This window comes from Rhynchophorus ferrugineus, unplaced genomic scaffold (assembly GCF_030347505.1).
Source record: "Rhynchophorus ferrugineus isolate W39M unplaced genomic scaffold, kcgeb_rfMv2 rfM1, whole genome shotgun sequence".
NCBI classification, from domain to species: domain Eukaryota; kingdom Metazoa; phylum Arthropoda; class Insecta; order Coleoptera; family Curculionidae; genus Rhynchophorus; species Rhynchophorus ferrugineus.
Genome location: NW_027472580.1, coordinates 60998759 through 61022174, shown reverse-complemented (window position 1 = coordinate 61022174; position 23416 = coordinate 60998759). Strand labels below are relative to the sequence as shown.

At 30.4% G+C, this 23416-nt stretch overlaps 1 protein-coding gene across 1 annotated transcript in view; it reads right to left on the bottom strand.

The window, feature by feature from the left end:
- LOC143193341 (protein 5NUC) overlaps positions 1-23416 on the bottom strand; it is a 78461-nt gene that overhangs the window by 43572 nt on the left and 11473 nt on the right. Inside the window, exon 2 of the mRNA XM_076399533.1 lies at positions 16084-16332. Coding sequence (XP_076255648.1) covers positions 16084-16273 — 190 coding nt within the window. The 5' untranslated portion in view covers positions 16274-16332. The remainder of the gene's footprint in view (positions 1-16083; positions 16333-23416) is intronic.

The window sequence follows — 23416 nt, the reverse complement described above, 5'->3', positions numbered from 1 at the left end:
ATGCACTGACAATCTTTCATACATGTACAGTACTTTATTTTGGAACAGTTGTATTATGGATATATTAGACTTGCTATTCCCGGTAGTTGGATTCCATATTACCAAATAGGCTTGAGTATAGATTTATAAAATAATATCTTGTTATCTAATGATAACTTGGATTTGCGCCCGATAAGCCAATACATTTGGTAGAGTTTAAGTCCCAGTTGTTTCTATTTGTCATGAAGATAGGCGTCGATCTAGGTGCATATCAAGATATTTAGCATCCTCTTCGTGCGGGAGTTGACAATTATTGATATAAACCAGTGGACGTGTTCCTTTACGCAACGAAAAAGTTGTATGACTGATTTCAAAATAAAGATGAATTTTAAAACACATAGCAAAACATCATTCTAAATCACTTAAACTTCTTTAAACAAACACACAAACTAACAATAAAGTTTCAGAAATAAGGAATATTTTTTAAATGTACTAATCGCGGGGACGTATTACTCCAACTAAAAGTCGTTAACTAAATTTTTATAAATATTATCAAAAAGGAATCTTAAATATCTGTCTGCGGTCAATTAAAGAAGCGGAAGCTGTTACATAAAGTGTGAACAATGTCTGAATAAAAAGTACAAGAATGCGACAACACCGGAATCATATTAATGTGCCGACAAATTCCGTTCTTATAAACTGTATTGCGTCTGTAAAATATCTGGGGTTTTTTGAATTAGAAATGGTTTCAACAGACCTAGTTCGCTACATTTAATGAGTTAAATTATACCAGATGTTTAGAACCGCTCTAGTTTTAAACTATACAGTACGCGTCATTTAACTAACATGATTTATATTAAGTTAATAGATACATGTTTACCACGTATTTATAAAAAGAACATGATATCAAATTGAGTTGTATATGCAGACAGACTATTTACATTTTCATTTTAGCATAAGTCAATATTTAACATTAACGAAAGGTACGAAAGAACAAAAATTACGGTTATATTTTTAAGTCAATTATGATTAATTTTGCAAATAATAATTCATGCTGTATGTTACTTTTGTAATAAGAAAAATAAAAGAAACACTATGCTATAGATTATTGTGTTTTAAATAAAGTCAATTTTTTCCACCCACAAAAATGTATCAGTATTAGTTTCGACAATTTAAACAACGATGAAAATCAATTATGTTGATGCAATAGATATAATTAATTATAACAATATGAAAGTGTTATCAGAATTGATAAAGACAAAAGACGACTAAAGTTATAAATTAGTTTGTAACATGTCGTTAAGTTAATAAAATAAGGGTCAAATAGTTAATGAAACGGGTGAATTAGATTCATAAAATAAATTAATATATTTATTTTGACATTAGAAGATATTCAACTAGTAAATATAGTAACTATTGTTGACAACGAATTTATGGTCATATTATTTTTAAAGTATTACTTAGGTACTACTTAAACAAGAATAAATATGCTTCCGACAAAGAAGTGATAATTAGTGCACAATTGAGGAAAAAAATCAGAAATGAAAATTGTAATGGTTTGGATAAGTCTGTCGAATGAAACGTGAATGAAACCCCATAAACTTTTGTAATGAATTTGAACTTTTGAAGTACCACAAAAGTGATGCAGAAAGAAGGAATATTGATACTAATAGTGACTGGTAAAATAATGAAGATGAAATGACAAGTAATAGTTACGTCGAATTCAAGAGCCACTGAAAATACTGAGAAAAGTGTAAACTACAACTATGCAATCAATAATGTCAACACCGACATCTAAATATCTATTTCTCAAAATAATGCTAAACGTTTGCTTAGATTCAAAACGCATATTTTATTTCACATAAAATAATAATCTTCCTTTTAGTGTTATCGAGTTGTTTACTGTGTACAGACGCTATCCTGGAACTTTTCAGAATTATTACCTGCAAATATTAATTAGATTGTCAAGTGATAGCATTTTTACTTGATATTCTTGAATATTCTGCCAGATTTCATGGTTAGTGTGTCTAATATAATAATTCACTTCAATTCTCTAGTCAATTGCTCTAGTATTATTTTCTAAAATTATTATTTCATTTACTGCGTCCACTTATTTGTATTATTACTTGTGTCATATAAGTGTAAACTACAACTATGCAATCAATAATGTCAACACCGACATCTAAATATCTATTTCTCAAAATAATGCTAAACGTTTGCTTAGATTCAAAGCGCATATTTTATTTTATGAGTTATTAAAATCTTATGAAACGTTTATGGTTAATAATACATTCTAAAACTAACAATTTTATTACGCGATAATTATTGCGAAGCCTTATCCCATCACGTTCTATGTATTAAAGATTGCTTTCTGACATTTTATTTGTGTCAGTTGATCCAGCACATTTTGAATTTAGGAAGAAATCAACAAAAGGCTTGATAATTAGATTAATATTTATATTTTGCCCCGGAATATAAGTTATTACAGATTACTTAAGGGGGTATTCGAGACTAGAAACTTTGAAACATCGATTTCGTTCGAATTTTCAACCCTATAAGAATATGCTATTAAGAGGATTTTTCAAAATTTTAATTATTTTGGGAGATATAGCTGTTTTAGTTACACGACATTTAAATCGGCTTGTAACTAACTCGAAACGTGGGACAGTTGTCATGATATTTCAAATTCTATTGAACCGATGATTTACTTAAAATTTGATGTGAGTCTTCTCTATACATTCTTCTTTCGTACAAACTAAAACTTTAACAAATTTGTATTTTGAATATTTTTAAAAATTATGAAAAATTGTCAAGCAAATAAAAAAATGACAATTATAATAACAAATAATTAATAAAAATTGATAACAATTATTATTATTAATTATAAAATTAATTATAAAAAATAATATTAATAATCTATTTCATGTTATGCTAATTTAGTACTATTTAAAATTACAAAGTATTTATTCTACACTAGACACTTTAATGTTAAAATCTATTTCACTGATTTTATTTGCACTTAGTTTTACTGAATCATACTGAGTGAAGTTATAAACACGCTGATTTAGATCAAATGGTTTTACTCTCTCTAATTTTCTGACTAATCCATTATTGTTTAGGACCTGGAGAATATCAACACTGGTGTGCTGATGGAGTCTCTGTTCATGTCTTTAGGCGTAGTCTTTGATAACTTCATCGACATTTTCTGTCTTCAGATCCTTATGTGGATCCTCCGTCTTTACGGAGGTATCATGAAGAATCAACAATAACTTGTTTTCTCGCAGTAACTTGTTTTGAAATCCTTGTATGATATTTGTATTGCTTTCGCTAGTATAACCCCAGAGTTGAACACTATAAGTCCACACTTGTGGTAAAGCAAACGTTTATTATATACTGACAGAACTGAATATCTACCAATAACTAGTACATTTTTTGTGCTTCAGCTTGAATTTTAAAGCTGTAATTTGGCGAATAAAATTGTTTGAATTTTTTACACACTCTACTTCTATATAATATTTATCAAACTGATAGTAACACTCCTCTAGAGTAAGAATTTCTTTGGTTTTGTTTCCAGATTACTAGAAAGGTTGCAATTTTTTAACTTTTTTCTTTTATGTATTTTTTAAACATTAATAAATATCTAGTTTTATTTCATTTGAAAAAATACCTAAAATTAATGCCTCTAAACTAGAATAGTATAAACAATAAGTATAAACAAACCTAACAAAACCTGACTTGTAAAGATCTTATCATTTATTGGCAGTTCAAAATCTTACAGCCAAGAAATGTGTACAAATTAAATAATTTTTCATCTGTGTCTGATATTTAAATTCATGCTGAGATATTCCAAAATAACCCTTAAGGAATAACCGAAAAAATATCGAACGAATTTTAAACAAAACCAGCCAACCTAATTAATATGACTGCCGTATACTCGAAATGTCGTCCTCGTATTTGCTATTCACTCAGAACGTACCCTATTGTGGGTCAGCTTCCGCTTCTTCGTAGCCACGTGAAACATTCCGGAGTTGATTGTTATCCTTCCATTCCTTCCTGGTATTTATGAAATTCATGGACAAGAATTAGGAATTCATTACTACAACTCCAACGGCCGGCGTGTGTGTTCATATTGATGTAATCAGAATGATGATTATTACGCACCGAAAGTAATGCAGTCACCGGATGTCTTCGAAAGACAAATAATTCGGTTACATAACAATTTAAAAAATATCGAGGTATCAATAAATAATAAACAATTATTAAAATTCTATATAAGTACACTTATGTGCCTTAGGCATATATAAACACAAATATATTATATTGGGATATATATTAAATTAATTACGATTTTTCAGTTATTATTATATATTGGTGAAGAAGATATGATATCAATATAAACAATTGTTAAACAACTTAACTTTAGTGTAATTCGATTGTTTTGATATTTCTTCACATAAAATTATAGTTTTCGATTTAGTGTTATCGAGTTGTTTACTGTGTACATACGCTATCCTGGAATGCACAAAAGTACATTTTCGACATTTCTTACTTTTGTTGTTCCATTTGAAGAAATCTGTCAAACCTATCAAATACTATTAGAAACTTATGATAAAATGGCGTTTGAAATAGTGTAATTTTAAATGCGCGCTAAAAGGCTCCAAATATGCACATAGTTACATAGTTATTTTGGCGGTTTGTATGGATACAGGTCTAATTTATACATTATTTTAATAATTTTGTATTATAATTAGACGCTCTAATGTGTATTGATGGTGTGATGGTCCTGAATGTAAAATTTTACATCGGTAGAAACTCCAAATAAGTTGCGTATTTTCAAACAGAAAGGCAAGGCAGAAAAACGTTAAAGGAATGTGGTTAAATCTTGCAAAGTGCGAACCGGCGAGTATATTTTGAACATCAGTAATATATTCACAGTAATAAAACCATTCTTATGTATATATTTACTACCTTAAGCATCTTTAATTACGTCTAAAGCGTTTTTCAATATCGAGGTAAATAACACTGTTGATAACATTTGAGGTTAGGCCTCATTTATTTTGTTTATCGTATTTTAATGCTAAATGTTATTCATTGCTAAATATGAGAGATAATGCCTTTCTAGTTTATCTATTTAGGGTTTAGTATGGTAGCAATTTAGTAGTAAATCGATAGTTGCCATTCTATATTCATTGCTGACCATTAAGTTACGAAACCATCAATACGTTTAGTTTTCTAGAATGTGCGATGTAGTGCAGTGTTGTCCAAGAGTTGCAGCATTTCGGTATTTGTATGGAAGTAGTCTTTGCTCATGTCTTGTTGCGAATATCTTAATTTCCTCTATGACAGTTGGGATTCGAAGGTATCGGTGTAAATATTTTTTCTCGTAGTATCTGGTTTCATCCACAATACTCCTCAGGACTTTATTCCGGAAAACTTGTATTATGTTGATATTACTTCTCACAGAACGTGTATTCCGTAGGATCATATAAGTTTTAGTCTTTGCAATATGCACTGATTTGTTTTTGTTGACATTTATTATCCATGTCTGCATATTTATATTATTACTTACGTGTGGCAGTTTTCTATTTATTAAAATGAACATAACTTTCTCAACATGCTCTGAAATTGATATTGTTATGACGGTAAATACTTCAATTATATTTTTTAAACTGTTCAATTTGCATTTAATGTAACGAGATACAATTGAGCAGTAGCGGCTCATGCGAATCTAAAAAAGGAATATTTGTATTTATAGTACTGTTTAAAAATGAATTCACTATAACAGTCAGTATTAATGATACGTTCACTAAAACAAGGTCTATATATTAGTAATAATTTAATTTAATTTAAACTTTCAATTCCGTGTCTTCCTTCGGTTTTACATTTAATTTTTTGGTATAGACACGAAATTCGTTATCGTTAAGCTTTTGAAACTACTACCAACAACTTGTTGCAAATTTTTTCAAACTAATTAAATAAAATATAATTGAAAGCAGGAAATCGGTCATTTATTTGGTTTAAAACTTGAACAGAAAGGAGAAAAATATGTGATGTTGATATAAAATCCCTAAAAATTAAAAAACTTGAAGCTTATATTGATAACAGATATTATGATAAATCAGTATATGATGGCAGATATATTATAATATAATATTTTAAATCAAATAATTTTATATTAGTTAACCGGTGTCGTCTTTTTTTCATGAACGAAAACGAAAACGAAAACGAAAAATATATATGTAAACGGTAAACTTTAATTTTGTATACCAACGTGCAATATACATACATACAACAATATATATACGGATATTCCGTTCTTATGAAAAAAACTGTCTGTCCTTGCGATGCGAATTCGAATGCACCGCAAAATTTCGTAGAATCAATAAACCGAGGCAATTTATTATAGAAGGTATTTTTCTCATTTATTGTTAAAGTCATTTATCAATTTTCAATAGGCAGAATCTAATTATTGACGAATATCGACATTGCCAATGTAAGATAGTTGCATTTTATTTATATGGTAAAATGAATTTGAAATTTTTTTTCCATTCTTTCTGATGCAGACTTTCTATACTTTGAGAGTATTTTCTATAATAGCGAAAACAAAACAAAGCATGCAATTTATCGCATTTGCAAAATAACGTTTGCCCTTAAAATGTTAAGTTTGTTTGATCTTAAAAGTAGTTTTTATTATCTAATTGTCGATTCATTTTATATAACGAGCAATCGGTCGGAGCATCAGCCAGAACTTTAAAAAAAATTGATAAATAGTACTTTCTAAAGCCTAGCATTTCCAAGAATATTTAAAATATTAAAATATGAAGTATAGTTCTAAAATGTTAATTCTGTTAATAAGATTTCGACATACTAATTGGAAAACTTTTAAATGGTCTGGAGGAGATCCAATAGATTGGAAACACACGAAAGTATCATTACCAGTCGGCTAATGATACCTGCTTGTATTACTTACTACTTGTTACTGAAAACTATCCAAATATTTCGAATCATCACGTCCAATTAATGGAATACGTATAATAATAATTGTTTCATTGTAAGTTTACGGAAGCTGGTTTTAGGGAAATTTTAGTCAACCAAAAAGATATCTGAATAAACCGCTGACCAATTATTAATATAACAATAGTAAACTTGTTTAGCTGCTTACTATACACCACACCTTGTTGATGCCATCAAATAGAGATCATGAGTTTGAGACTCTGAAATTTATTTTGGCGCTAATGTATGTTCTATCCGACGATGTTTTTGCTTTGAGCTATCATTGCTTCCTTTTTTGCATGAAGAGCGAAGAAACAACTTGTGTGTCGGTAAAGTAACTTTCAATAACATTTTAAGTAACTTCGTCTGCCAAATCCAAATATTAATTCATCGACGCCTATCTAACAGGTCAGTTGGAAAGTCCCCGGCCTACCATAGTAAAACATATTTTTTTGGAAAAATTGATTTTTTTTATTCAACATAATTCCCTTCCACGGTAACACACTGATTATAGCGACCCTCCAACTTTACGATATGATACGATACCATTTTTGTTGTACGATTTGTCCTTTGCTTTAATGTAGTCCTCAGTTTCGTCGATCACCTTTTCATTCGACGAAAATTTCCTCCAAGCAAGTATTCTTTTGAGATCTGAAAACAGCAAATAGTCGCTGGGGAACAGATCTGGAGAATGCGGTGGATGAGGTAGCAATTCGAAGCCCAATTCATAGATTTTTACACGGTGCATTATATTGGTGAAGCAGCACTTTCTTTTCCTTCAAATGCGGCCGTTTTTCTGAAATTTCGTCCTTCAAAAGGTCCAATAACGCTATATAATAGTTGCTGCTGATGGTCCTTCATTTTTCAAGGTTGTCAGTGAAAATTATTTCATGCGCATCCCAAAACACAGACGCTATAACCTTGCCAGCCGACTGTTGCGTTTTCCCACGTTTTGGAGCGGGTTCATCGTGTACAATGCACTCGGATGACTGTCGATTGGACTTCGAAATGAAATTATGGAGCCATGTTTCATCCATTGTCACATATCGATGCAAAAACTCGGGTTTATTACGCTTGATCATCTTCAAACACTGCTCCGAATAATCAACTCGTCGTTGTTTTTGGTCAAAAATGAGCTTGCGCAGCACCCAATTTACACAGAGCTTTCTCATACCCAAATATTCGTGAATGATATATTTTTTTTATTATTTAATTAATACATTGTTAGTAGTCATTTCCGTCTAACCTACAATTTGTCTTTATGGTAACTTAAAACTAGATATATAACTAGGAGGACCCATCGGCCCTATCTCAGTCTCTGGTGAAATAACGTTTATACGTGTCACTGTTGTATTTTTTAATATATGCACCTCACTACACAACACTAAACAAGATCAGATGGTTTGATTCTTTTGAGTCTGTGTCCTGTTCTGGTGGTATCCAAAAGCTGCAATATGTCAATATTCTCATGAGAATGGAGTCTTTCCTCATGTCCCCTTACAATTCTCTTGACTTATTAACTTACGCTGGGTATCTGAAGGTCTCGATGTAGGTAATCAGTCCTATAGTATTTGGGTGCACCCATAATACCTCTCAGGATTTTTTCCTAAAAAAGCTGTATTTTATTTATGTTTCTCTTTGCAGAACATCCCCGTAATTGAACTGCGCATGTCCATATAGGTTTCAATATTTGCTTATATAATAGCTAATATAATATACTTATTATGTACTGACAATTGTAATTTTCTTCCAACTAGCTAGTACATTTTACTATATCTCAATTCCACTTCTTTTCTTTTCTTCTTTATATGTTCCTTCTAGCGAAGTTTTGCATCGACATTCATTTCGAGATATTTAGCTTTGTTACTATATGGAATGATAGTATTATTTAATGGTATTGGTGCTTGTACGGTCTGTTTATAGGTGAACTGCACATGTACATATTTATTTTCATTAATTTTTATTTTCCAAGTTTGTGTCCAATTATTTATATTGTCATTTGCCTGATGTAATTTTCGTGAGGCATCTTCACTATTGTCTCCGACAGCTATAAACGCAGTCGTGAATGATATGATGTACACGTTCAGATGATATCTTTAGAGTGTCTGCTATTTCATTCAATTTCAATTTACGGTCATTTAAAATCATTTTGTGGATTTTTTAAATGTTTTCCTTGGTAACAACCTCTTTTGGGCGGCCACTGCGTTCACCGTCTTCGGTGCTCATTTCACCACGTCTAAACTTAGCATAACAATCATTTGGATGGTTGATTTTCCTGGGGCAGTGTCCGGAAATTCGGCACCAAGCCAAGTTTTTGTTTCAACTGTATTATTTCCCTTCAAATAGCAATATTTTATCAACACGCGAAATTCCTTTTTTTCCATTTTTTTCACAATAACAAAAGTTGCTTCACTCATAATACTATAATTCGCAAACTAATGAGCCGACAACTATCAAATTTATACACACATCTTTTGAGGGTTAGGTCTAACTAAAAAACATATGGATTTAATTCTAGTAGCACTATCTAGGTGTCAGACCGGGGACTTTTCAATTGATATGTTAATCCGCAAATCCTTTGAGCTTTTGGTCTTAGTTTATGTCCTATACTTACAATTTATAGTTTTCATGCTTCTTTGGTTCTTTGAAGCATTATTTGCCAATGATTTCAAAATCACCAAATAATAATATTTATAATATAAAATTTTCGCTAGTTTTAAATAGATGTTTGCAATACGTTAGATTTCTACAAATTAAAGAAGATACGAAATCTAAACTGTAATTTTTAACAATCAATTTTTAGCATTCTAAAGATACTAATAAACATATATTACCTGTGACAAATAAATATTAAAATTATCGACAGTGTAGATAATCATTACTTCCAATATTGATTAAAATTAATTGGCGTAAAAATATTGATATTATAAAAGTAATATTATTATACCACCAATAACATTAGTATCTTTCTTTCATAAATTCTGAGTAATGATGTTAAAGCTATGAATAATTGGAAATTATATTAATGCAGATAATTCACAAATTGATTGACTATGACAATAGTATCGTTAATTATAAATGTACAACAATTACAAAAATAAACCAGTTGTTTGCAACTATCTTGAAACTTAAATGTATTTTTATTTTGCATTTAAATTTAATGGTATTTAGAAAAGTAAAAATAAAAGAAACTGAAAGTCAAATCGAGTTGTTATATATGTGTGTTGATAAACTTAAATGGCTAGATTTAAAAAAATTTATTGAATAACTATATCTATGCAGTTTTATTTTAGCGTATGTTTAAAAGAAACAATCCTTAAACTGTGACAACAGTCAATCAAAATAGATTGACGTAATGCTCGTAACATATTCATCTCATTTAGATTTACATATATAATGAATACTTTCAACAAATCATTAACATACAGAGACACGATTCATAATCAAAAATAGCTCAGATCTATACCATAAATCAAAACATTGCAGGCATACATAATTAAATGATATAAGAACAATACAGTTTTATATTAATTTCAAGGACTCAAAATTATCCTTCGTGTAAATGGCTATATTTAAAATGAATCATTAATATATAAAATTATAATACATAGTATTGGTAATAGTGACGCTACTGTATCGATGGGAGTCGCCCGCAATATTGCAGACTGCTATTTCTATCTGCGAATGTAAAATATGATATGACAAATAACTATATAAGAAAATATATATCATGCCAGTTGAATTGTGTAAGTTGCGTAAGGTTGAATATGAAGTTGAGATAATTATGTATAAAACACTCTCAGGGTTGTTAAACCTTTAACTGTAATTTCCCGATTTGTTGATTGAGTCTTACATCAGATCAGACAGTTTTAACCTTTCACATTGATATGATTCATTCTAAGTAGTGACATCTATATCGACATAGTCTGTTTATCAAATATTTTAATATGTGATTTCAATAAGTAATGAGTTTAAAACTTACATATATAGGTAATAAAAAGAACAGTTGTGCAAAATGTTCGTCTCGTCTTGTTAAAATAGATATCCTTTGATCGGGGTATTACATCTGATAAAAGGACTCTGAATTAATTTTTCAATGTTTATGTAGGGGGTATCACTATGAAATAAATAAGATTGTGTTCTTTTTTAATTTTATAAGAATCAGCCACATCTATTTCTTTTTTATGTTTCTTGAAGCATTTGAATTCTGCATAGGAAAAACGACGTGTCTTTTGATCATTTCTAAGGACAGATTAGTTTTCTATTCATATTTGGTAAATATAGTGGTCCATTATTTGCCAAATAAAAAAAGTAAACTACGATGATCCTTAGCTCAAGAAATAATGAGTTAGTCTAGGAAAGCTACCCACGTCGACACTGAAGCGAGACCATTAAGTTGAACAAGTTGAACAACATTCTGTTGAAGCAATGTTGCTTGGCATTGCGCTTGGCGACAATACGATTCTCCTACTATTGCTATAGTCGCTAGTTTAAATCCTGCTGAGACATAAATAATATAGTCAGATACAGATACAGATATAGTCAGTACAGATAAAAACATATAGTCATTCCAACAAAATAGTTGCTATATATTTGGTCGAATATACTGCTAAACGCAGTTTGTAAAATGCAGATTTTTCCTTATCAGTTAACCTTGATTAATTGAATACTGTCTGATGCGTCGGAACATTTAACCGAATCAGTCTATAAAATTTGATTAGATCTGTCTTGGTACTGGTTGACACTGTTGTCAAATTTCCACAAAATTATTGAAAACATTAGTGATAATAATTAGCTATAAACCGGCAAACATTGTAAATCAGAATGACGTACCTTGACTGATTTATGGGGTAGGCATATGTTTGTGATTGTTTATTGTTGTGATTATGTAAAAGGCAAGACTGCAAAATTCGATAAGGAAAATGATCCCAATGACGCCAGTAACCAGGCAGGGTAAAACCAGATGTCTTTTGACATGATCTGATGAAGTTGGTCACTCGTCAGTCGGTATATTTAGTTCCGGGGACCGTGGTTAAGAGGCCCACGTTTAAAGCCAGTCCAGATAAACCCAGATAAGACCAGATAAAATAGATAGATGAAAGAAGATTCTAAATTATAATAAAAATACTTCCTGGAAGCTGTGAACAAAATGTTTATACATCAGTAAAGTGTAAAGACTGAGCTATACCATAAATATAATTGAAATAAGTTAGATATAGAAGAAAATGCATTGCATCAATATATTATAAAATAGCCTGTTTTTAAATACATCAAAGTAAATTCAACTTTCTATATCACTTAATCAAAGCTAATGTTTACAAATATTTGCTAAGTTATCTGCTATATCGCTAGAAACTAAACATGAGGCCGCTATATATTTTAACCGCATTTTTATTACACAAAACGATTCGTTCGTAAGCATATTGAAAGTTTTTACTGGTAATATTCTTAATGTGTAGCAGATGGCAACAGATATGTAGCCCTGAACTGGTAGCTTTTTGTAGCTTCCAGTAGCATTATTGATGTATTAATTATTGTTTAATCGGTTGCTAAAACTCAATTAAAATGTATATTTCATCGTGTCGTCGAATGAAATCTTTGTTACCTGCCACAGAATGTCCTGATAATTATTTTACGTATTACTCATAAGATGCGTACGATTTACTTCTCAAGTAAAAGCTAGTACATGCTACCAGTACGGTATTTCCAGGATTTGCGCGGAATTTTGAATATTTTCCAGCAGTTTATATTGGAACATTTGCTTTATATAGTTTTGTTTATTTATTTGTAAGATAATAAATATACGAAAATAATTTCGAAACATATTCTTATTAAACTGTTGTGTCGAAGACTGATGCTACAACCTTTTACAGTTTTACCAAACTTCTTTTACAATTGGACAAAACCAAGTTTAATATGGCCGAATATAAGAAAATATAGAATATCCTTGTTGACGAATTACTGAGAGGGCACCTGATTTGTCCATAAATTACTCTTATAAGAATATTTTTGTTCTTAATCCCCTATAGTGTCATTATATGTCGCCCTCTCTATTATTAAACAAAGTGGGTTCATGGGTAGGTTAAGGACATGTGTTACATCGTACTATTGGTACGTCACTGATAATTCGATTACATACAAGAATTTTGGGATCATATTTTCTTTAAAAGGTATATTTATTGTTATAGTCTGTTTACCTTGTAAATGGTTAGCGTACTACCGCATTAACTCTGTGTTTTATGATTGTAATACCCACCTATGTAAATTACCTGTTGATAAATCTTGACTGACAACAATCATAGATAATATTGCGACAAATGTTTTAATACCTTATTCGATCGTATCTTATGATGCAAGGAAAACGATACGAGGAAAGTGGGAAGAACCGTCTACCTGGACAAGGACGAACTCTGTTCGACGTAAAATGATCAAAGAATGTTTAGTTATTACACATTTCGTATTAAACATTTAAAATGTTTAAAACGAAAAACTCTAAACACTAAAAAATATTTGTCACGGGATATTTCTGATATTTTTAGGGGATGTTTTGAGATGTTTATACTCTTATGGGCTCGTTGTTTATCCTGTAAGTTTTTATGGCTCCCGACCGTGTACATTTCGTGGTTGACTTCTTGTGTTGTACATATCCAATCTCTATTATTTTTGTTACTGTATGGGTTTAAAACATCGTCTCGAGGAGCTCTGCAAATTTTGTAGCCTTCTTATTTTATCTGCTGCAGCTCCCAGCTTCATTTTCTATCAGAGGCATTTACATGATAGGTCTCTTCATGGTTCTGATAGCTCTCCATAGCGAATACTAGCACTATCCTAAGCAAGTCTTCGCAGAAATCTACCCATGGTGTTATTTTTTAATTGTCTACATTCTTATGTCAGTTAGGATATAAGATTATTCCACTTAGTTTTATCTTGTTGAGCCCTGAAATAATACAATTTCTTCCCCTCTCTTCTTCTTTCTGATATTAATTCTAAACTTTCAATTCTAAAAACTTCTTCATTTTAAAATCCTATGCATCAGTTTGTGTCTGATTTTGGAGGTCGATTTGTCTAATGTTATTCTAAAACTTATACAATCGGTTTTTCTATTAACCAGATGGGAATTACTGGGCTTTGATATGATTCACTTAAAGTTAGCACATTCGGCTAGTTACTTGAGCTTAGCTCTACATTTTATTTTATTTTTATTGTTTAAAATCTATCTACAGATGTAGAAATCCAGCAGGTCTGGGATCTTCCCAAAGTTTTAAACAACTTTTTGTATCTTCCAAATTTGATACTGTAGTTTGGTCGGTTATATAAACTGCCTACTTTGATGGTTCCATTCACTGTTATATTCACAGCTCTAACCTGAAAAAATTCTACTTCGAATTTAATTTTCTCAAAGTGATGTATATTTTCTTTTATTATTACAGCACTTCCTTGTATGTTTTATAGCCTCTGAATTTAACAAAGGATTGCTTCTTAAAATGTGTTGCTGATATTAAATACACATCTATCTTATTTATATGAAGTATTGTTTGAAGCCTTTGATGATGATTGAGCAATGCATTTGCATTCTAGGTTATTATTTTAGGTGAATTATTAATTTTTTTTTATTTTAATTTTTCAAGGAATTTTTGATTCATACTAAAGTTGCTTAATATAAGTATAAGATGTAATGTTTAACAATCTTTATTTGCTTGCGGTTTTATTTAACAATATGTCCCTATAGCGGTTATAGAAGCATAATTTGGTTTTTATATATCATTTCTCAGGTTATCTTTTTTGGCGTTAATCATTTGTCACTATAACTGAAAAAATTTCCTGTTTATGATCTTATTGCTGGTAAAATGTTAAAGGAACCTCCAATAAAAATACTAATTAAAATTAATATACCACAACTGTAGAAAGCAGCTGAGGTAATTATGATTCCTAAAGCAAGGAAGACACTTCATCAAGCAGCGTTATAGCGGCCAATATCACCATTGCCGACAATATCTAAATAATTTGAAAATATTCCTTTGAAAAGGATAAAACAAAATATTGAGGAAAATCACCTTATCCTGGATCACCAATTTGGTTTCAGGAAACAACATTCTACGATTAATCATTTTCACTGAATCACCTATCTCAAAAACAATTGCTGGAAGTAAATTTGTTCTGCAATATTTTTAGATTCTAGCAATTGAAGGTGACAATACGGAACCAACCTAAAAACAGCTATTGCTAAATTAAAATGCTGAACGAAAAAATAGCGCATCAAAATTATTCAAAATAAATCATTGCACATTGATTTTACCGACAGAAGAATCAAACACAAACCAGTATATATAAATCAACTAGTAGTTCTGTATGTAAAGCCGAATATCTTGACATGACTTGATGTTAAACTCAGGTTGAAGCTAAATGTTAAGAAAAAATGTGAAGTTCAAAAACTCAAGCTCACTCTTCTCGTTTCTTTCAGTTTGTGGTGCTTTTTTTTCAATTCGGATTCGCCATGCATTTGCCTTTTGTCATCTTCATCATCCCACTCTCCCGCTCTCCTATTCTCACCATTGTTGAAATATTATTATCCACAACCACCCTATTATTAGTTTCCTATTTTCTATCTTTACAATTTAACTTGTTTCAGTTTAAAAAGTTTGTTTTTCTTAAGACCAATTCTTCATTTTTTCTATTTTTCAATTCAATTAGACAGGTCATATTTCCCAATTTTCAGTCGTATTTTATAAATACTTTTATACCTAGGGTGCGATACACGAAATTAATTACGAATTAAGCTAATAATTCTATTAAATGTATTAACAAATCAAAAGAATTGACGGTTGTGGATTGTTATCAGTTATATTTATAATGAAAATTTGCGATCCATGCGAGAAATGTAAGAGCGAAATGTTATCAGCCCTGTTGGCCTTTTGGATACTTGGATAGATAATAGAAGGCTTAAGCGATGCTTAATTCTAAAGTATTCTCCTTGTTAGAGTTAATCATTGACAGTTTGTTGTTTATTTCTTTTTATTTTTATCTTAATTTTTTTCAACTTCACAATAATAAAGACAGCCTTTCACAAAAAGCCAGATAGCTCAAAAATTCAAGTTAATTATCAACACTTACCGACACATAGGTTCTTCTTTTTAGGTTGACATGTACCGGAATTCCTAGCTGTCTCTTCAAACCTTCCATGCATATCATTGTTATGCAATATAACCAAACTGAGTCCTTCATCAAATTTTACGGGGGCGGTAGATACTGGCAAGGATAGTGACGCTATCGTCAACAGAGCACTGGTGATTTTTAATAACATATTCTTCCTTTTTGGTTGCTTTATTTCGACATGTAGTGGAACTATTTATATTTTTAAGGCTGAAAATTTAAAAAAAATATGTAGAAGTAAATAAATAAATTACGCGTAATTAAAAATAAATAAATAGAATGGATTTAAAATATTTAAACAACGGTATGTCAATACCTTGTCATCTATGATACATTATAAATCAAATACAATTTATCTTTATAATTTTTTTTAGTTTCTTTCTATACAGAATATTTAAATTTTAGTATACATTAAAATCAATATAAGAATAATAATTTTTGATTAAAGGCAATTAATTTTAAATTATTAGATTTTACTTTTTTTTCTACGTTCATGTTTCAGTTATAGTATTTTGTTACTTGCTAAATAATAAAATAAAATCATTGTAATTTCGAAAGACAAGACAGACAATTAAATACTTTACTAATTTTAACCAATAGCCAAAATGTTTATGTCATAGTTATAATTATTATACTACTGGACATGAAACATATCAAGTATATAATGGTTTATTAAAGCATACTAAATGAATGCTTGCATATGCACTGAATTCATAATTTAGAAACTCGTTTATATAACTAAAAAATGGAACGTAGGTACATGTGCATTTAAAATTTTTATATATCCTGTAGTTCGATCATGAAGATGTGTTTGGATTATAAACAATGTATATTTATTTGCAATAATAATAAAACAATAAAAACAGTTCGGCATAGAATATTAAAATATGTTAATATTATTGCAAAAGAAATTAAAATAATTAAATACCAAATAAATCAAATTAGTACAATTAATATTATAAAAAAAGTTCATATTTTATATTTTACAACAATATATAATAAATTACATACGGGGATAAACAAAATAATATAAAAACCATGCATTATAGTACATCTTTTGGTTCCTTATAAATAATGCGGCGCGTATGTATTGCTCAATTTACATGCCTTAAGTATTGAAGGTTATATTCCAGTGTATTGTACGTTTTATTCAGATTTCTAAATAAGGCAAATCGTTGGTGTGATGATGGTTTAACGTTTCACGAGCAATAATATCCATTGTAATGATAGCATCGGCGAAGAAAACAGCGGACGAAATCCAAAGTTAACTGACGGAAACTGGACGAAACATACAGCTCCCGCGGCTAAAGATAGCAACTTTATTTTGTTTTTACTTAAGTGAGAAAAAAATCAACATTCACTTGAGTTACACTGTTTCGATAAACGCTTTTCGTCGGGAGCTCCACAAAGCTAACTTCATGAAAGGGCTGCGATTGAAATACTCTACAAAAGAGGCCAACGCTAAGCTGTGAAAGAATGATCCGATCCTTTACATTATTTCCGACAGACTTATGTATGGAGAACACTAAAAGAAACGATCTGGACTACCTGCTTCCTACAGTCAAACATGGGGATGGTTCCGTTATGATTTGGGTGGCAATATCGCGGTATTCACCCGATCCTCGTATTCATATTACTAGCCGGATTACTGCGAATGAATATCTCAACATCCTTAATGATGAAGTTCTTACCATCAGCATATTATTATCCAAAACTGTGCAGTCTTGATTTGACGAGTATCAGAATATCATCGAACATCTTATTGGGTCAGCACAATGACCAGTCATCAACATAATTGAACCGTTATGGGGATTTTTAGAGTAACAAATTTAGTAGATTTTCATCTTCAAATGATGTTGATGCAATTGACGGATGTTTCGGTACAAAAATGGGTTCGCAAAAAATGTCAGCTATTTTGAAAGCAAATTCCCAACACCCTCACCTTCATATTTTTGTCCATCCCCTGTAATATCACAGCAACAAATATACGAAAAAAATGTTAATTTTAATAGAAAAAAAGACGTATTTAATCACGGGCCATCTTTTCATCATTAGTAGAATAAACTTCAATGTTATCTTAATATTTTATCTTTCATTTAATTTTTCAGAAAAAAAAAGAGATATCGTATATACATTCAGTTACTATAACATGGAAATTATTACATATACCGAGATTTTCAGATACCAACTGTAACGGGGCGATGTTAATACCCAAGTATGAGAAATTCTAGATAACACTCCAGCAGGGCACATATTCAAGAGAATCATTTGATATTGTAATCAGTGGAGCTTATTTTATAGAACTAGTGATCGCTTTGTGGTCTGTTTGTAATGTATTAAGTTGCACATTAATTGCACAATGTATTAAATTAATCATGTTCCTCTAATAATAGAGTAAGAGGACTAATTTTAAATTGATGTTCCTAAAACTTGTTTTCACAGTATTTTGAATGTGTTAATTAAAATAATAAATGTCTGTATATTAAAACATATTAAAACTATGCAAACTATCTCAAGAACTAACACTCACCAACATTTTTTAAATTGCATTTAATTAAACCTAATTTCCATTAACTTTCAATAATTAACAAAGTATTAATACATGTAAATTACGACCTCACTGGACATTAAGTATCATAAGTGAGATTATTTTCAGGCAACAACAAAACTTATAACGTTATAAAACCATATAGACGTTATAAACTTTTATGTTAATAATTGTAACAATCGCGGAATAACCGAAAGTAACACAAAACGCTTAAAATTTAATAACATCGTTTAATAGTGCTTTAATCATTCACTTTCCATTTTTAAAAGGTTTCAAATTTAAAAAACAATAACTTATTTTATTTTATAAACTTAAAAAAAAAACCTTTATCACCGAGGGATTCGATCCTAGTACGTTAGCATCGACGACCTAATACCTTAACCCGCACGGTTATTTGCAGCATTTAGTTCTTTTTGGTTTAGTCTCACTGATCCGAGGACTATACTTGCTTGTTGCTTGCTTGAGGTTGCTTTATTTAGGTATTTTTCGTTTTATTGGAATATATTTATTGGTAGCGCATATTTCACAAAAATATTAAACTTAAATATTTTTCCTCGGTATAAGCTTTAACGGTGCCAAATTTCACGCCTCCAGATGTCCCCGTTTTCTTCAAAAAGGGAGGCAACATTTTCACTAAACCTATTCATATATAGATATACAGCGGCTAATAATGGAACAAACCATGCGAAAGAGAGTTCAAATTTAAAGAGTAATAAATATTTTGAACTTCAGTAAGAATGATATTTAACATGAGTAAGATATTTATATCGAATTCATAGGAATTTTAATCATGCATCACAAATATTTCCATGAAAATTTACCTGAATTGTGAGCGGTAAAAATATATTATATTTTATATTAAAGTATTTTATCTAAAGCTGCTTTAAAAAAACAAATATTGTTATATAATTACGGAAATTAAAAAAAAACTTTTACGTCAATAATCACAGATCAATACTTAATTTATAAATGGGATTAGGATTTGAAAATACATTTAAGTTGATTCATTCAATGTTTGTTCAATTTTTTTTTTAATTTTGTTTAATTTCAATAATAAAATGAATAATAAGGGGCCATAAGGTTCTCTTACACTTCACGAAGTTTACAAACGTCACCTGAAAAGAACTTCTGATTGTTCAACCCGAGAAATGTATCATGCCAATCTTTAATTCTTTCAAATGAATTTAATCGTTTGTTAAAAGCATTCTGCGTCGATCCAAAGTAATTAATCTCAAATGGTAATATCAGAACGGACTATACAGTGGTCGGGGTGAATTATTTCGTTCAATTTTAACAAGCATCAAGCAATCAAACCATGTTTTCCAATCAATGCTTGTTAATTCAAATCAATTAATTGTTGGTAATATTCTTCATCATTTTAATAATTCTTATTAATGTTAATTTCGTTAAAATTATTAGCTAATAATATAATTCAACTTTCTAAACCAACCTGATAGATAGCATTGCATTGGCAGTGTCGACTTTACTTTTTATTTTAAATATTTTGTATACTTTTTACGGCACAACTTTTTTCCATTTTTGAATGGTCGTAGAATATGTCAGTCGCATGACTGATAGAGTCCTGGATATGAAGACTGTATATTTGAAGAACCGTGACGGTTTACATATCTTAAGATTAAAGAGTGTGAAACGTTTAGATAAAGGAGTTGGATTTACGTTAGATGTTTAAATGTGAATTGAAGGTGCTGAAAGATCTCTAACCATCAACTATTCATATCAGGAAACATCCAAGCTTTGAACAAATACCTTTAGTTCATAGATTCCCGATATAAGCATCACAGTCGAGAGCGTAAGGCCACCAAAGGAGGACTGAAGTTGCTGTGAACTATTATAGTCTACTAGAATTTCAACAAAAGGTATTAGTTTAGGGTGTACTGTCACCAAAAGCGGATTGCAGAAGCTCATTTTCACAGCCGTAGACTGTTTGAATTTGGAGTCACCAAACTTTCAAACATTGTTATTCAGAAGGTAATCAAAGACTTACTACCAATACTACTAACACTTATTGTTACTAGTAATACAATATACTACAACCATAAGCCATCCGGAAAGGACAACAACTACGTACATTCCTTGGCCGTTTCTTTAAGAGAAATGTGTTATATCGCATGTATTTTCGTGATGAGTGAGACGTCTAAGTAATAGCGGTTTTGTTTATGTTACTATAGATTTAAGCCCTCAGTATCATTTTGTGCTCGCCGTTCAACAGTCGTCACCTCATTTCACAATATGAAATAGTTTTTAAAGTAAAAGAAAAGTTTTTATTATTTTAAACCGTTCATACTGCACAAGTTATAATTTATATAACAGGTCAATTGAAAAGTTCCCGGCCCACCATAGTAAAACACATTTTTTTGACAAAATTAGTTTTTTATTCATAATTTTTAACATCACTCCCTTCAATTCCCTTCAAGGGTGATACACTGATTATAGCGACCCTACAACTTTTCGATACCATTTTTATAGTACGATTTGTCCTTTGCTTCAAAATAGGCCTCAGTTTCGGCGATCACCTCTTCATTCGACGAAAATTCCTTTCCAGTGAGCACTCTCTTGAGATCTGAAAACAGGAAACAGTCGCTGGGGGCCAGATCTGGACAGTTCGGTGGATTATGAATTTCGAGGCAATTCATGGATTTTTACCATCGTTTTCACTGACTTGTGACACGCTACATTGACTTGGTGAAGAAGCACATTCTTTTTCTTCAAATGCGGCCATTTTTCGCCGATCTTCAAAAGTGAGCTCGCGCGGCAACCATTTTGCACGGAGCTTTCTCGTACTCAGATATTCGTGAATGATATTATGTACACGTTCAGTTGATATCTTGAGAGTGTCTGATAGTTTCATTCAATGTCAATTTACGGTTATTCAAAATCATTTTTTAGTGATTTCGTCGATAACAACCTCTTTCGGCGTCCACTGCGTTTATTGTCTTCAGTGCTCATTTCACCACGTCTAAACTTAGCATACCAATAACGGTTACCTTGATGGTTGATTTTCCTGGGGCAGTGTCAGGAGACTCGGTATCAAGTTTTTGCTTCAGCTGTTTTTCTATCCTTCAAAAAGCAATATTTTATCAACACGTGAAATTCCTTTTTATCCTTTTTTTTCACAATAACAAAAGTTGCTTCACTTAAAATGCTACAATTCACAAACTAATGATTCGACAGCTGTCGAAATTTATACACACATCTTTTGAGGGTAGGGTAACTAAAAAACATATGGATTTAATATTAGTAGCACCATCTATGTGTCACGCCGGAGACTTTTCAATTGACCTGTTAATGGCATATAATAATATGGCATATAATATAATAATAAAGCATATAATATAATAATATGAAGAGAAAACAATATATTCTTCAGTCACACTACTTATACCGCAGCTTACTTCTACTTACATTGAAGTAACCTTTCGGACATGTAATTTTCTCCTTCAAAGCCCCTCAGTTACAATTTATGTGGTAAACAATATCTACTATTTTTGAATTAATTCAGTTACTTTTAAATATTTGTAGATGGTTAAATTATTATATGGCAAATTCTTCTTGTTCTTGGTATGGAGTTTTACTGAAGGACTCTATTTATTTTTGTGACAGGTATAAACAAATTAGTCTTCTTCCTTTCTGACTAAAATCACCACTTTTCAAAAATAATCTCCACAAATGATGACTTCATGTAGAACTTGTCCAAATAAAATAGTCGATTTTAACTCAAATAATATTTTCCTGTAACATAATTTGGGTATTGTTAAGGTTAATATAATGTAATAATCATATTGCAATGAAAACTGAAAATTGCCTTTATTTTTCGACCCGCACCGACTATATTTTTCACATGTCCAGTCTCTCAAATTAAAATATTAGCTGTCATTGCTGGTAATTTATTAGACGTATGTAACATACAGAATTTATCTATAATCAATATACGTAAAAATTAATAAAAACGTGCATTACAAATTTCCTATAAACATTTGCGTCTAGTTTCAACATCTGTTTTAACTATACATGTTATGGTTATATGCATAGTTCAAATGAGCTCTTCAGATTAGCTTTCTAATTATTCATGCATACAAACAATTTATTACTTAAGTAATGCGAATACGTCTCTCCAGCGTCAATCAATTAACATTTTTTACGATACCGATAGTTAAAAACATATTGAACAAGAAAACAATGTATTATGTATATAATTTCGTTAAAATTGCAGGTTTATTTGAGATTTTTTTTCAACATTTCGCTGTGAGGTGTTTATGTATGTATGTATGTAATTATCGTTAATTTCGAACTTTTATTCTTACCTAACATTTATTTCAATTATTATTATTATTCTTATTATTAGTATAGCTGGAAAGATGTAATTAGGAAATTTAAACGAATAATATTTCTTAAATATGTGCTTCAATTTGGTATTTAAGGGACGTGATTGATACATTTATACTATTTTACATGACAAATATTGCGAAACCCATTTCTCGAAACTAGAAATTTCAAAAAATCTTCAAAAATCAATGAAACCTGATGGTCTTTCAATTATCTTGTACTTTCGAGATAGAAATGTACAATAACGATGTTTGTGCACTTACATAGTTATATTGTATATTTAAGTTAAATAAAAATAAACGCATTTTATATCATAACTAATTAATGCATTATATTTAGTGATTGAAATACAAATAATTTACGTTAATAATATTACAACTATTTGATGGCAATATCTGACCA